The 16,244-nt window shown below is 34.7% G+C and overlaps 1 protein-coding gene across 2 annotated transcripts in view; it reads right to left on the bottom strand.

Moving 5' to 3' along the window:
• Tab2 (TGF-beta activated kinase 1 (MAP3K7) binding protein 2) overlaps positions 1-16,244 on the bottom strand; it is a 75,549-nt gene that overhangs the window by 17,710 nt on the left and 41,595 nt on the right. For both annotated transcript variants that reach the window (XM_058573638.1, XM_046427389.2), the window contains exon 3: positions 10,218-11,715. In XM_058573638.1, the coding sequence (XP_058429621.1) occupies positions 10,218-11,715 (1,498 nt within the window). The remainder of the gene's footprint in view (positions 1-10,217; positions 11,716-16,244) is intronic.

Below are 16,244 nucleotides of genomic sequence, written 5' to 3'. Positions count from 1 at the left end.
GGCGTGCCTAAGTTATCACACTTAAGGAAGTATAATGTCAGCCTCTAAAATCCATATTTTTCTACAGTATAATTTTGTTGACAGCAGGGATCATATCTGTTTTATAAACTACTGTATTACTAGTCATTTATCTGATGACTGAATCACAAAAGATTCAAAGATGGGCAATTACTCTTTTAAATAGCATTCTGTTTGCATCTATTTTTCCATTTTTAAGAGTAAGTTGAAATTAGGTATTGCAACAGTGCTACAACTGGGCATATAATTGGGGAAGAGATGTATGAACTATGTACAGAACTGAGAAATGATGCTTAATCTCTAAATACATTTAAATTATTTATATATATTTACATGCATAAATATTTATATGTATAAATAAGTTAGACAAGCATTGGTCCTTTAAACAGAACTAGATAATAATTTGTTTGTATTTATTTGTACATAATTACGACTTTGCATATAATCTTATAGCATTAAGATAAGATACACTGTTCTAAAATATCTTTAGAAATTCTGAACACTTATAGATTTATATTTTAAAAGGGGATAATGGTAAGCTACTTTCAAGTTTGTGATGGGATGCCATAGACCAGTTGAATGCAGTCCAAGGAGCAATATTATAACTAAAATGAAAATATAGCACAAGGTTTCTATTCTTTTTTTCCAAATCTAGGAATAGGAAGACGTTTTCTAAATAAGACACAAAACCCAGAAGCCATAAGGAAAAAAGACCAATAAGTTTGAATATACAGAAGTAAAAAATGTATAAAACAAAAAATTTTATTGACCAAGTTAAAAGTAATTACAAATTAGGAAAATGGAGTAAACATCCTACAAAAACAGGCAAGTTTACAATATAAGAAATACAACTAGTTTAAGAAAGAAAACATGAAACAATGTTCAACCTCATATTTAAATTTTAAAAAAAGCACATTTTTACCTAGTTGACGGACAGAGCTGTATTTTTTCAATCATCTGTTTATGGGAATATAAATTGGTACGACGTTTTATAGAGAGAGCCTCAAATTGAATCTGGCAACATTTATTGTGGCAGTCACTGGCATCCTTCACTAAATATTCCTGGTTATTCTTCTCCTAGGTATGTGGCAGAATTACACCTCGCACTGCCTCTGAACTAGGTGTGGCTATGGGCCTTGTTTTATCCAAAGAATAACATGTCGAGACAGAAGCCTAGGGAAGCACTGCTGATCTGCTAGATCTCCTTTGTCATGGAAGCACAGATAGATATTCCCTTAACCTGGATCCTTGGGTAAGGATAAATGCAGAATAGAGCCCACTATCTAATCTGTAATGGACAAGAAGTATGAACTAGAAATAAGCCTTTGGTGTTTTTAGGATACAATTTGTTACTGCATTATAACGAAGCCTAAATGATAAATCTATCAAAATTAAAAATGTACATATGCTTGGGCACAGTAAACTGTTCGGCTGACATACTTGGATATGGGCACAAATGTATATACATGAGGATTTTTATTACAGTACTATTCGTAAAAGCTAGATTAGCAACTATCTTAAGGATCATTAAGAAAAAACTGGTTAGATATCATGGTATAATACTATTGCAGTCATTTCTAAAAACTCAGAGTTGAACTTGTTGATCTACAATTCTCTTAAAAACATGAAGACAAAAACAAAACACAGAAAGTAAAACACTATTTCATTAGTATGAAATACTCAGACACTTGATAATTTCAATTTCCACTTGATAATTTCAATTTCTAGACAAACACATAATGAATGGATTGTGACCAGCCACTGCTTATCTCTGGTGAGGAACCTTTTCATTATATAGCCTTTAGTTTTCTGTGCATTTAAAACATAGCAAATATATAGAAAATATTTTAAAAGTAATCCCTATTAGAACCTCATTTAAAAGTTGTAACGTCTTCTAAAATTTATATGTAATTACAAATGATTACAAATAGCCAAATCCGTCTTGAAAAAGAATGAAGTAGAAGAAATCACATCCAAATTTCAAAATTTACTATAAAGCAAGGGTAATTAAGACTGTAGTACCAGAATGAGGAACATACAGATCAATGGAAAATATTGAGAGTCCAAAAATAAACCCATGTGTTTACAGTCAACTGATCATCTTCAGGGGTTCCAAGATCATTCAAAGAGGAAAGAAAAGCCTTTTCAACAAATAGTTCGTTCTTAGCTCATGCCATTATACAGAAATTCACTCAAAATAGATGAAAGAAGAAAACATAAGAGCTAAAGTTGTAATTCTTAAGGAGACACCATAGATTAAGACACAAAAAGCATGACCAACAAAAGTATACAAATGGGACTTCAGCAAAATAAAAGACTTTTGGGCTTAAAGGGCATCATTAAGAGTGTGAAAAGACAACTCAGAATGGGACAATAATTGCAAATCACACAAGGAGTTTACTTCTAGAATATACAAACAACTAATACAACTTAATAATAAAACTCCAGATCACCCAAATAAAAAGAGGCAAAGGATATAAATAGACATTTCTTCAAAGAAAAAACACAAACAGCCAATAAGCACATGACAATGATACTCAAGACCATTAGCCATTAGGGAAATGTAAATCAGAACCACAATGAAATACTCCATAGGCACTAGGAGGACAAGAATCACAAAATCTGATAACAGGAAGTGTTGGTGAGGATGTGGAGAGAGCAAATCTGCTAGTGGGAATGCAAAATTGGGCAATCTCTGTGGAAAACAACCTGGCTATTCCAGCAGTTAATATAAGATTATCACATGACTCAGCCATTCTGCTCATAGGTATATGCAGAAGAGAAATACATAAACACAAAAACTTGTACAGAAAGGTTTATAGCAAAATTATTTGTAATAGCCAAAAGGTAAAAAAAAAAAAAATACCAAAATGTCCATCAAGTGATAAATAAACAAAATGCAGTATGTGTGTATCTTATCTGACAGGAATGAAGTACTAATACTTGCTACAAAACGGATGACCTTAAGTGAAAACATCTAGTCACAAAAGACCACATAGTATATGTATCTACTTATATGAAATGAGCAGAATACAGAAAGCTAGAGAGACAGGAAGTATTTTTGTGGTGGCCTGGGCTGAGAGTGGTGAAAGCTGACAGGGTATGGGGCTTCTTTTTGAGGTGATGGAAGTGTTTTATTTATTATTGGCTGTGGTGATGATGCACTTATAACTGAATGTACTAAAAACCACTGACTTGAACTCTGTATAGTGCACTGTACATAGTACGTTAACTGTATCTCAATAAAGCTCTAAAATGACTTTTTTAAAAGAAAAAAAAAATGAAAGAGATTTGTACATGCTGAAATGCAAAGATCTTAAGTTACATTAAACAAAAAAAATGTGTAACGTTTGTTCTCATACTCAAAACCATGTCTATGTTAGACATACTGTAGAGATGTTCATTCAGTTGTCTCTTTATTATCTATTGGGGATTGGTTCCATGAACTTTCCCCTGAAGGATACCCAAATCTGAGGATACCCAAATCTGAGGATGCTTAAGAATTCCCTTATATAAAATGGTATAGTGTTTCCTATAACACATACACATCCTCTCATAAATCATCTCTAGATTATTTGTCAAACTTAATACAATGTGTTCTATAAAAAATTGTTATATTGCACTGTTTAGGGAAAAATGAAAAGAAAAAATCTGTATATGTACAGTATAGATGCAATCATCACAGGAATAATTAATTTTCAATGTGCAGATGCCCAAATTCATGAATGTGGCACCTACAGAGAGAGGTAAACTCTATAATTCCACATTTACGTATATATACATGGTATGTTCCCACTAAAAGAAGCGCATATGTGTACATACATCAGTATATTCGTTCACACGAATGAATATAAAGAGGGGGATTAAGAAGTGCTAATAGAGCATGGGGGTAGGAATGATGGTGGAATGAGATGGACATCATTATCCTAAGTACATGTATGTGACACTACTTTTGTGTACAATGAGAGACATGAAAAATTGTGCTCTATATGTGTACTATGAATTTAAATGCATTCTGTTCATGTGTAACAAGTTAGAATAAATAAATAAATTAAAAAAAAAGAAGTGCTAATAGAGATTACCTCTGATAGTTAAATAGTTAGGGGATGGGGGGAAGGCACAGTCAAGGGTTAAAGGAGACACACTTTTATTGTAGTTTCCTGTTTTGGTTAGAATTTCTTTTACCATGTGCACATGTTATCTTCCTAATGATTTTTTTTTTTTTAGAATTTTTTATATTAATTTTTTAGTTTTTGGCGGACACAACATCTTTGTTTTTGTATGTGGTGCTGAGGATCGAACCCAGGCAGCATGTATGCCAGGCGAGCACGCTACTGCTTGAGCCACATCCCCAGCCCCTTCCTAATGATTTTTAAATATATTGGCTTAGTAATTTAAGAACTTACTTGCTAGTAGATAGATTTCTCCAAAAATAGAATGTATTACTTTAGGAGGCAGCGTATTTCTTACAGGTATTCAAGTACAGAATGGATTTACCCTTGGTAGCAATCCTGCAGGACTGAGTGTTGAAATGATCAGTGGACTGAATAACTTTTGGTACAGAATTGTACATGACCCTTAAAGTCTCTTCCAACTATGAGATTCACCTCAACTTAAAAAGGCAGTCAGTTTTAAGACTGGGAAGAATTGGCAAGTAGTAGGGTTAATTTTGGGAAAAAAAAATCCATAAGCAGTTTGATCTCAATCTTAACTACTAAGTTTATTATTTAACAATGTGATTTCAATGTCAACATAGAGCTCTAGCAAAAGGCATTTTGAATAAAAGAGATGTATAAAGGTAAACAAAGTGGGGTTGGGGCTGTAGCTCAGTTGGCAGAGCGCTTGCCTACCATGTGTGAGGCACTGGGTTTTGATCCTCAGCAACACATAAAAACAAATAAAGGCATTCTGTCCATTTACAACTACAAAAAAAAAAAAAAAAAAAAAAAAAAAAGTAAACAAAGTAAAAATTTAGAAGTCTGAACTAATTTAAGTTATATTTTCTTTTTTTTTTAAAAAAATCTTGCTCAATAAATGTGTGTCACCTTTAGCATTATATTAAGTCTCCTTAAATAGAAGAATATTGTGGTTTGGAAGGAAGTACTGGTAAAAAATAATAAGGAAGTCCACAGTTAAGGCTACTGCTTAATAATTTATAACTGGGAAAAAAAGGTGTTAAAGTATCATTAAAATATTTATGATTTTATATATGCTATATTATTTTCAAAACAGTTTGCCAGCTAAGTGAATATGAATACTAGAGAAATAAGAATGAGAAATGATGTTCAGCAGTCATGTCAGTCTGCTAAGAGTTCCTGGCTTCTATAACAAAATGCAGAAAGTAGGCCTTTTCCCCATCATGACAACTGGTCTGAAAGAGTAAAGTATTTTGTCCTTGTGTCTATAAATGCTGTAGTGGTACAAAAGGCATACTACTATGAAGGGGAGGGCTCTAGAAAGTCACAATACAGTGTGAATAACTAAGTATTTTTTCACTATTTTTCAGAAGCTAGGTGCTCAGGAAACTGGCAGCCCAGCCAGGGAACCTGCCTGAGTCCTGGCTGGCCAAATTTGGCTGGCTGCCTGCCTGCAGAAGGAATAGGCAAAGATCTAAAAAGGAAAACGAAATTTTGTGCAGTTTGATGAAACTGGGAAGCAGTTCGACCGCTTCTCTACAAGTTCCATGGAATTGGTCAATTCACAGAAATAAAAGCCAGGTGATATACATATACAGATTTAGTTAGGGTGTGCTCAAAGAATATGTCAAGTATTAATTCCCTTGGCAACTGTCCTCAGCATGAGGAAATACAGGATGCAGAAAAGTAGTTAATAGAAAGTTGCTTTTAATTTCAAAGGGGGTCTGTTTTAGTCAGAATCAAGTGTGTGTGTGTGTGTGTGTGTGTGTATGTGTGTAGCTATGGTGACATTACTACCAATAGGCAATTTTTCACCTCTGTATTTGCTATTTGCTATACAGAAGAAAGGTAAAGCCTTCATATCTAAACATTTTAAACTTAAAAATTTCTTCCCACATTAATTTTTTTCTTCTATCCAGTAGTTTTTTTTTTTTTGGTATTGAAGATTGAATTCTGGGGCACTTGAGCACTGAGCCATGCCCCCAGTTCTATTTTGTATTTTTATTTTGAGACAGGGTCTCACTGATTTGCTTAGCCTCTTGCTTTCGTTGAGGCTGGCTTTGAACTCATGATCCTCCTACCAGCCTACCGAGCCACTGGGATTATAGGCATGTGACAACATGCTGCCACTCATTTTTGTCTGGGATTTCTGTAATAATTTAGTGACTCAAGTTTAATTTACTTCCTTTTAGGGGTGGTTTCGTAGTGTTAGACTCAGTGCCAAGTGGTGGGAGAAGCTTCGTTAATTTATTTTTTTCTTCTGATCACTCTATAGCAGGTAGCAAATCAAATAATGTATCTGTTTAACTCATTTTTTGAACATTTTTTATTATAGTATTTTTAGATTTCAAATGTTAGACCAAAAAAAAAAAAAATCTTGGTTACCAATTTTGTATGCTTCCTCCTCAATTTGGGAAAAATATTTTCCTATGATTTCAGGACCTGGCTCAGTTTATTTCTTTTAAGAGTTTGTTCCAGGATTTTTGGAGAGATCAGCTTTATTGCAGGATGCAGAACTGTTTCTTTTCTCTTATCTACACCGCTAGAATTAAGAGTTTGGGAAAGATCCTTTCTTAAAGACTGGTTATTACTCAAGTCACTTCATTTAGCACTGTAGAGAGTGCTGTGTAAACTTTTGTATCACACATATGTGGGGTAGAAGCCTAAAAGATGCATTTTTCCCCCCAGAAAAGGACAATCCTTTGATTTGTCCTGAACCAAATTAATAAAATACTAGATCAAGATTCTGTTACTGGATGATATACAAATCTGTGTCCACAGTAAACAGAAAGCCACAAGTAGAAGAAAGGTCATAGAGCAGCATCACCTCAATATGGGGTACACATACACACAGATAATACCACAGCATGCAGCCACATGAATGCTATGAAATCCGATGAATATGTAGTTATATTTAAAGAATTTATGTGGTTGAGATTGTTACAGCTGTCTGAAGGCTGTATGAGTGGTGGATTTTGGGGAAATCTACTTTGGTAGGCTTTCTGTTCTCAAACCAGACCCTGCCCTTATAAGGGATTTTTAAAAAAATTTTCGGTGCTTTAAAAAGTGCTCTCTACATCAGTCAAGGTTATTATTCTACTGTTTCAAGTTATTTTTAATCATACCCATTTATTTTGTTTTATTTCTCTACATTTTTTTTTTTTTTTAAAGTTGGAAGTGGACACAAGACCTTTATTTTATTTATTTATATGTGGTGCTGAGGATAGAACCCAGTGCCTCACACATGCTAGGTGAGCATTCTACTGCTGAGCCACAACCCCAGACCCTTGGTTTTGTTTTTTATGGAATGATATTTTACTAAATTCTTAAATTTAGGCAGATATGGTCCCCACAGCAAGTTATTTAATCTATCTGCTCCTAAGTACTTTAAAACAGGAATAATACTAGTATCTATTTTGTAGTTAGTTGTGGGAAATAAATAAATATTCAAGACAGTGGTGAAAACATTGTAAGCTTTCAGCAAGTATTAATTACTGTATATCTTAATATTACATTATTTACTCCCCATCCCTTGAGTAAATGTAAGCAGGGATGGAGAGGTAGGAAATGCTGGGTGACAGTTAAGTTTAGATAGGGAGATGTCTCATTGAAAAGGTGATTTTGAGTAAAGACCTGAAGCACAGGAGGGGGCTGTGAATTTCTGAGAGATAAACTGAGACTATATAAATAGCAAGCACAGAAGTCCTAGGGTATAGCTTCCATGCTTAAGGAAGAGTAAGGCCAGTTACTGGCTAAACCACAGCAGAGCAAAGTGGTGAGTAAAAGGAAAGAAGAGCTGGTGGGCAGGAGCAGCAGAGCATGCAAGGCTTCACAGGTTTTACTCTGGACTAGGCAGCCATCACTTGCAGAGGAGTGACATAGTTTTTGAAGAACATATCCCTCCCTGGTTGCTAAGTTGAGAGAAGACCACAAGCCCCGAGGCAAGGTGAGAGTCAAGTAGACTACTACAGTATCTGTCTGAGATGATGCTGGCTTGGTCCAGAGTTACGGTAAGAGAATTCTTGAATACTTTGAAGGTTAGTGTTGATAGGATTTGCTGTCAAAATAGATGTGAAATGTGAAAGGAATCAAGGATGTTTTACAAGGTTTCTGTTCTGTTCACTACAAAAATTAAATTGCCAGTAACTAAGGTGGGACTGAGCAAAGGCAGAGCAAGGTGTGGGGAAGGTCAGAGCTGTTTCAAGACACAGAAAGTTTAAAATGCCTACTAAATGTACCAGTGAGAATGCAAAATAAGTAGTTAAATAAACCAGCTTACAACTCAGTGAAGAAATTTAAGCTTGAGTCACCAATTTGGGAGTCACAGGTATATAATGCTATTTAAAGTCTAGAGGCCGAATGAGATCACCTAAGGATTAAGTACAGAAAAAGAGAAGAGCTTTAGGAATTAAGCCGTGAGACTCTGATATCACTGGGAACAAAGAAATGGGAGAGCAAAAAGGTGAGAGGTCAGAGATGCGGGAAAACCAGCAAAGAATAAAAAAAGTGGGAATCCTAGAATAGTATTCTAGAAGCTAAATCAACAAAGCGTTTCATAGCATAGAGAAGAGGGAGACCTACTGTGTCAGATGCTGCTGACCTATAGATCAAGAGAGATGAGAGCTGACAGATATCCACTGGCTGTATAGTAACAACACTATCACAGATGACCTCCACAATAGTTCTGTTTCTCTACAGTGGGAAAATTCCTGACTGTAGTAGATTCAAGAGAGAATGGGTGTAGAAAAATTGGAGATGGCATATTTAAGCAACACTTTCTTTTCACATTTGAGTTAAATATGAATAGCTTTGTTGATATAATTTATATCTGATTAAATGAAAATGTCTACTTGATAATTTCCTTTGTCAAATTACCTTCATAAAAATTTTTCTCTTCATTAAAGCATTAGCGACTGCCCAAACATAAGCAGCCTGCTGTTATAACAAAAGGGTAGAAGAAGAAAGAAGACTTTGGGGAGAGAAAAGGAATAAATATCAGAAGAAATAATAATATACTGAAATTCATGTAATGAAACAAAAAAGAGAAAACAAATATAAGTTTGAACACAATTTCTAGTGTAATCAGCACAGGCTCCTTTAACGGTAAATTCAGTAATAAAGTCAGTGTATTAGAAGTTTTTAAAAGGATGAGTGGTGCTAGGAGTAGTAGGGGCTGCATGCTGCATGGAGGTGACGTCACAGTATTTTCCAACCAAAGTTAACACACAGGACAATTCACTGAGGATACAAGGATGACTAAGACATGTCTTTTCTTAAAAGATTCCCACTTAATCTACACACTTGCATCAACATTAAAAAAAAAAAAACAACCACCTTTATTATCTGAATGAATTTATATTTCCTACTGAAAATTAAGTAACTTAAGGAGGTCATATAAAATATATGACAGATACTGTCTACTTGAATCAATATGGAAATAATTTAGTTTTATCTCAATATAAACTAGTCTTTTTCAGAAAAGGATAATCAAAACAGATTTAAAACCATAATCCTAATTCCTAATTCCAATTAAAAAATAATTAACTGACATTTAGGGAAACTTAAAGAGATAAGTATCAGGAACAAGATTCAGTTTTACTTTAGTTAAATTATTCTAGGACTCTGTAACAATTTCAACCTCAATAGAAGAATTAAAATGTCCTATCAGTAAAATGAAGAAAATTCTTTTTTCTTCAAGTATCTGATTAAAGAAGGTAAACCCAACTATTTCTTATTAAAGTGTGTTTATAATTTATAGGTTTTTATTTGCATAAAATTTAAAGGGAAGTCAGCATCAGCACAGGTACAAGAAGAACTGAAAAGAAAAGTGTTTTGGACATAAAGAAATAAATAATCTTTAGATTATTCTGAAGAGCTGATAACACTATCAAACTTCAAGTTATATGATAATAAAATTGAAATTTCTATGGATTACTTTCAAATGTTAAGATCAGCTGGGGCACCATTTAAAAGATGAAATAATGCTGATGCCCATTTCTGCTGTGGAATCAAATAAACAATAAACCTAGCATGAGAAATTACCCCTCCATTAGTTAATATTACCTTGTGTGTAGGCAGCATCATCAGATCCCATACTCAATTTCCGTGCTTCACTTATTCTATCCACATGTGCTAAGGTAGGGTCCGTGAGGTGCTGAATATTCTCTGTTTCTACATAATGATCAGGATGATTTAGAAGATTTGTAAGTTCAAAGGTAGGGGACACCACCCCTGGTGAGACTGCAGGGGGTTTATTGGGAGAAACTGTAATTTTGAAAGTATATTTGGTATTGGGTTGGGTGACCACCACTCGAGGAGAAGTTGCAGAGTTATTGCCTATTGCTCGACTTTTAGGAGGGTGGTGATGAATGAATGCAGGACCCATGCTCACTTGCCCAGACATATTCCTGGAGGCAGCAGATGCCCCAGAGTTTGTGGATATGAAGACTGTGGGCTGATTCCGCATGCCCTGTTCATCTCCTGTGGTGGCATTAGCTGAAATATAGACCTTAGGTTGACTACGGGAGATCATCTCATCAGTATTTGGGGGACTGGCAGCTATGTAAACAGTGGGCTGATTTCTATTTAAGGTCTGGCTGTTGACTGAAGAGGAACTGCTGGAGGTTCGAGGTCCAGAAGAACGCAATTTTGAAGAATTGTTTCTTTGTGGGGGTTCAAGTTTGATTTCAATTTGGTTTTTTCGAGGTCCCGTTGAAATATTCTGAATGTTGTATTGACTATGGGTAGAAGACTGTGAGCTACCAGATGAATGAATTGTTGGCGGTTGTGGAGTAGTAGGTGAACTGATGGGCATATAGACATGAGAGGTCTGGTGGCCTTGCTGATTTGGCTGTTGGGCTGAGGTATGTGGCAAAGGATTAGATGCAGGATAAGTAGTCCAAGGAACAGGCTGTGAAGGTTGATAGGCTTGTTGAGGGTTCATAGGATTAAACTGAGATACCCAGCCAGAATGCTGCTGTGTCTGTCGAGTTGTACCACTAGTTGTAATGTAAGGCCTAATATAGATAGAATTTCCCTGTGGACTGTTAAGTACAGGTGGAGGTACACCATGTATGTGCAAAGATGTAGGAGTATTACGACCAGTCTGGATATTTGGGGCTAAAGTTACCATAATAGGATTAAATCTGGGAGTCTGTTGAGAAAGGTTAGATGTTCCTTTGCTGCCTAAGTGAAATCCAAGATGTGGTGCTGAATTTGAAGTACCAGATGTACTGGACATTCCAAAAACATTAAAGCCTTGAGGAACTTGAGCTGGTGCTGTCTGTGGCTCCTGCGGAAATAGTTCGTTACTCGACTGACCACCTTGAAGTTGTCCATCACTAATGCTGTGTGCTAGAGTCCTGCTTCCATTCATTCTATTTCCTTCTCTTCCATGATGGTAAACATTCTGTGACTGCAAGTCCAAATTGAGAGAAGTCATGTGATTGCGTAGACCAGAAATTCCAGAATCATCCGAAAAATTCAAGTCTCCTTCACCATAAAGATACCTTGTACTCTCTTGAGAGAGAACAGCACAGCAGGCATCCAGGTTATTATTATTCTATAAAACAAAATAAAAACACCTTGGTGTTAACAATTAGAAGTAATAAGACTGTCATTACCACAAAAATATTTTGAATAACAAGTTAATGATCAAAACAATTTTAACATATATTTGAACTCTTTTGAGAATTATTTTTATGCAGATGGTTAAATTAAAAATTCTCATTAATGTAATGGAAAACTATTAATAGATGAAAGTGAATCAAATCGCTATTTCAGAAGCTACTTGGTATGGATTCAAGCTAACACAATAAAACTGTGTTAAAAATACTATTTTAATGTCAAATAAAATAATCACGTTGAAGTCCGTAATGCTGTATAAATATTTTTTGAAAAGTTAAATGATATTTTATTAGTGTTTGCATTCAAATGCTTATAAATCTTATAAACTAATGACTCTTTAACAAGTTATCTGTAGAATTTAAATTTTTTAAAAATATTTATTTTTTTAGTTATAGGTGGACACAATATCTTTATTTTATTTTTATGTGGTACTGAGGATTGAACCCAGTGCCTCACAAATGCGAGGTGAAAGCACTCCCTCTGAGCCACAATCCCAGCCCTTAGAATTTAAATTTTTTTTTTTTTTTGAGAGAGAGAGGGAGAGAGGGAGAAAGGGGGGGGGGGAGAGAGAGAGAGAGAGAGAGAGAGAGAGAGAGAGAGAGAGAGGGAGAGAGAGAATTTTATAATATTTATTTTTTAGTTTTCGGCGGACACAACATCTTTATTTGTATGTGGTGCTGAGGATCGAACCCAGGCCGCAGCAGGCATGCCAGGTGAGTGCGCTACCGCTTGAGCCACATCCTCAGCCCCTAGAATTTAAATTTTAAAAGTTCTAAAATTCATACCAATGTCATCAATTCCTCCCATGCCTTCTCTTACTTTTGTAAAGTATCTATTTACATATGAAATATATGCACCATGAAAATCTCTTCTACAGAAACAAATGAAACAAAACAAAAACAAATAGGCTGTTTTTAAAGACTCCTCCAAAATAAAATGACTAACACTCATAAATCATCCACAAGTATTTACTGAACACCTACTATATGCACAGCATTGTTTGAGTCTGCAAAAAGACTCAATGACATATATGAACAACTCAAACAGGGAATCAATCATAGATTTTTGAAAAAGTAACATTGTTAATATGAATGAGTATGTGCATATTAATATTGAAGTTTAACACAAGTTAAAACTGTAGACTACTTTTAAGAAAAGACAGGGATAATAAAGGAGGTATGGCCTGATGGTTTTCACACGATATGCAGAACTGGATAAGGAAAGAAATGAATTATTGGTGAAGGGAATGGCATATGTAATGGAGGACATAAATGTAATAGTAATTAAAAATGTATTCCCAAACAAGGTGATTGGAACAGATCTGGCTGGAGTTAAAGGTTCATATTGGAAATTTTGTTAAACAAATAGTTGGAAAAGCAGACTAGGATTCAACAATGAAGGATTTTTGAAGAAAGAGTCACATTAGAGTTTGACTTTTATTAAAAAAAAATGGGGAGAGCTACTGAATTAGAATGAAAAGAGAAATAAAGACACAAAGGGTTCATTCTGTTATATTTCAGATGAAAGGAAATGAAGACAGGATAATGAGTGTCTGATAATGAAATGAATCACATAAGACTAGTCAATGCAACTTGTACATAAGAGAAAAAACATTGAACGAGGACTATATTAGGAGCCTAAGAAAAAGTGGATAGTTTTAGAATCTAAAGAAAATGAGGAACAAAGTTAAAACACCTATAAGCAGTTCGATATGAGATAAAAATCACATAAGAAAGAACTGGATTACCAAGGCATTTTGAAATCTTGTTGAGAAATACTACAGTCCACACAGTTTGAACAGGTAATATGAAAGTGGGCACTGGTCAACCTTTTTTCCTCCCACCTAGAACCAACAATTTAAATCTCTCATGCTACAAAAATTCTTTTAAGTCTTAAATTGATATATTAGAATGAATACGGCAATAAAATAAAATGTATATTCCTACCAAATCCAATTTCACTCCCTTTGTGAATGCTTCCTACTCATATTTGCAAAGCCTTCTGCTTCAGTTCACTTGAGCTTTCAAAAATCCTTTTAATTAATAATTTTCCTATGCTCATATTAAAAAGCAATATTCTAATCCCAGCTCTACTATAATTCATGTGACTTTATATTACTTATTCCTTAGAGAAATCAATTTCTTCATAGATTCTTATGCAGTCAGTTTGATCCAGCTAATGACTATTAGCAGTTATGGATAACCACTATTTAGAAATATTATTTCATTAGGAGTTGTAAAATGGTGGTATTGGTAAAATCCCAATTATAAAATGCATGCTTTTTATTAGCAGCAATTCTCTCTTGAAGACTTATCTTTTTAAACTGTTTGATTATTCTTCTTTTTGTACAGAAAAGGCAAGATATAAAGATTGTTTCTCTATATTTTTCAGAATAATTTTTAAAGTTGGTACCCAGAAATCTCCAAAGGTGATTAATATTTGTTTTTAGTTTTATTAAAAACTCCTACATCTTCATTATTTTGTTTTGATTGTGGCCATTACATGCATCTTTAGGCTAGCAGAACAGCATCACCTTGGCTTCTCTGTACAAACAACATGAACCCAGTAGTTTTTGCAGCTTCCTTGCTTTCTGATAGAACAAGATCATGTCCTACTACAGACCTGGTCTTATCCACTTCTCAAAGAAGTCTTGATTATTTCTGGTGGGAAACTGCAAAGAACTCTCTTTAAATGTATCAAAATGGGGTGGAAGGAATGTGAGTTTTTAAATGTTTGAGAATCAAGCCAAGAGTGGTGGTACACCCCTGTAATAGAAGTGACTCAGGAGGCTGAGACAGGAGGAGGATCATAAGTTTGAGGCCAGCCTTGGCAATTTAATGAGACTCTTAGCAAGACTCTATCTCAAAATAAAAAGGGCTAGAGATTTACCTCAGTACCCAGGTAAAGTGCCCCTAGGTTCAATCCCCTGTACTTAAAAAAAAAAAAAAAAAAGAGAGAGAAAAAGAGTAATCATCATTGCTCTTTTGTACACAGCCACAAATCTGCATTCTCTTCAAGACTACCAAAAAATTCTGAATCATTACTTCTAGTTCCCTTTTCATTTTTCCCCAAACTCCTGAACAGACAAAAATTATAGATAATATCAAAGTATACCCTATGATCAATCTTCTCCAACATTGATTCATTCACTTCTTTAACTAACATTTATGGAACATTCATTAGGCAAATTGAAAGGACTAAGACTGCTGATCTCAATCTAGTGGAGGATATTTATGTATAAACAAATAAATACGATACAGAAATGGTGGGGGTTAAGAATATGGAATAGGACTATGGGTGGAGGTCACTAGAGAAGTCTTCAACTTAATGAAATGTCAAATGGCAAGTCTTACGTACACTGAATGAATAATTTTTAATGAATTGTTTTGGAGAAAGATCCAGCAATTTTACACTGAAAGGCTTAACTCTCCATATCAGCAGAATTTAAAAATTGTGAAAAATTCAGTTAAAAAGGAATCAAAGGAGGCTGTGGTTGTGGCTCAGTAGTAGAATGCTTGCCTAGCATGCATGAGGCACTGGGTTCGATCCTCAGCACCACATAAATGTAAAATAAAGATATTGTGTCCATCTAAAACTTAAGAATAAATGTTTAAAAAATGAATCAAAGGGTTAATTATATAATACTTTCATACGTATTTTAAGTTGTTTTAATTATCAAACGAAATGCAAACTGCAAAAATACAGGTTATACCTACTGATAATATAGCTACATCAGAGAATCTACAATACAAAAAAATAATGTGAGTAGTTTCAGAAAGAGGAATCTGAGCAACAAATAAAGTCGAGAACAAAGAATAGATACTTCTGTTCTCTTCTTGAGCAAGATGTCATTTATTTAACAAGGAGAGGCATAATGGCATGATCCTTTCCTTAAGAAGTTCCGAACCAGGACACTATAGAGAGGACTTTTCAAGAGAAAGGATAGAAGTCCACCCAGCAGAAAGAAACAGCAGCTCCCAAAAGATTGGCTATCACCAAACAAGAGACACTTATATTACATTTAGAGGTAACTTAATTTGCCTCTACTTTGGAACACTATTTTCCCAAATATGGAAGACCTGCATCCTAGCTGTACCCAGAGAGACCCTTTTCATCCTACTTTTGTCATATTTTTTGTTGTATTAGCTAAAAAGCAAATTACCTGGATGAATTAACTTGTTTTTTAAAAAATATTTTTTTTAGTTGTAGATGGACACAATATTTTTATTTTACTTATTTATGTGGTGCCGGGGATCAAATCCAGTGCCTCATGCATGCCACAACCCCAGCCCCATCAACTCACTTTTAAAAAGTGTGTTCTGTCTCACAAATAAGTTACAAGCAAAATAGGTTTCATTTTAGTCCTCATTAGTAGTTGGGGAGCACACCAAATAGACCAGTGAGCTTTTGAGAAACTTCTGGGTGCCCAGAGGAAATCCAAATAATATTTCCTAACCGCTGGTA

This window comes from Marmota monax, unplaced genomic scaffold (genome assembly GCF_021218885.2).
Source record: "Marmota monax isolate L192 unplaced genomic scaffold, Marmota_monax_Labrador192_F-V1.1 WCK01_AAM20220418_F8-fsc00114, whole genome shotgun sequence".
Taxonomy (NCBI): Eukaryota; Metazoa; Chordata; class Mammalia; order Rodentia; family Sciuridae; genus Marmota; species Marmota monax.
This window is presented reverse-complemented; position numbering and strand designations above follow the sequence as displayed.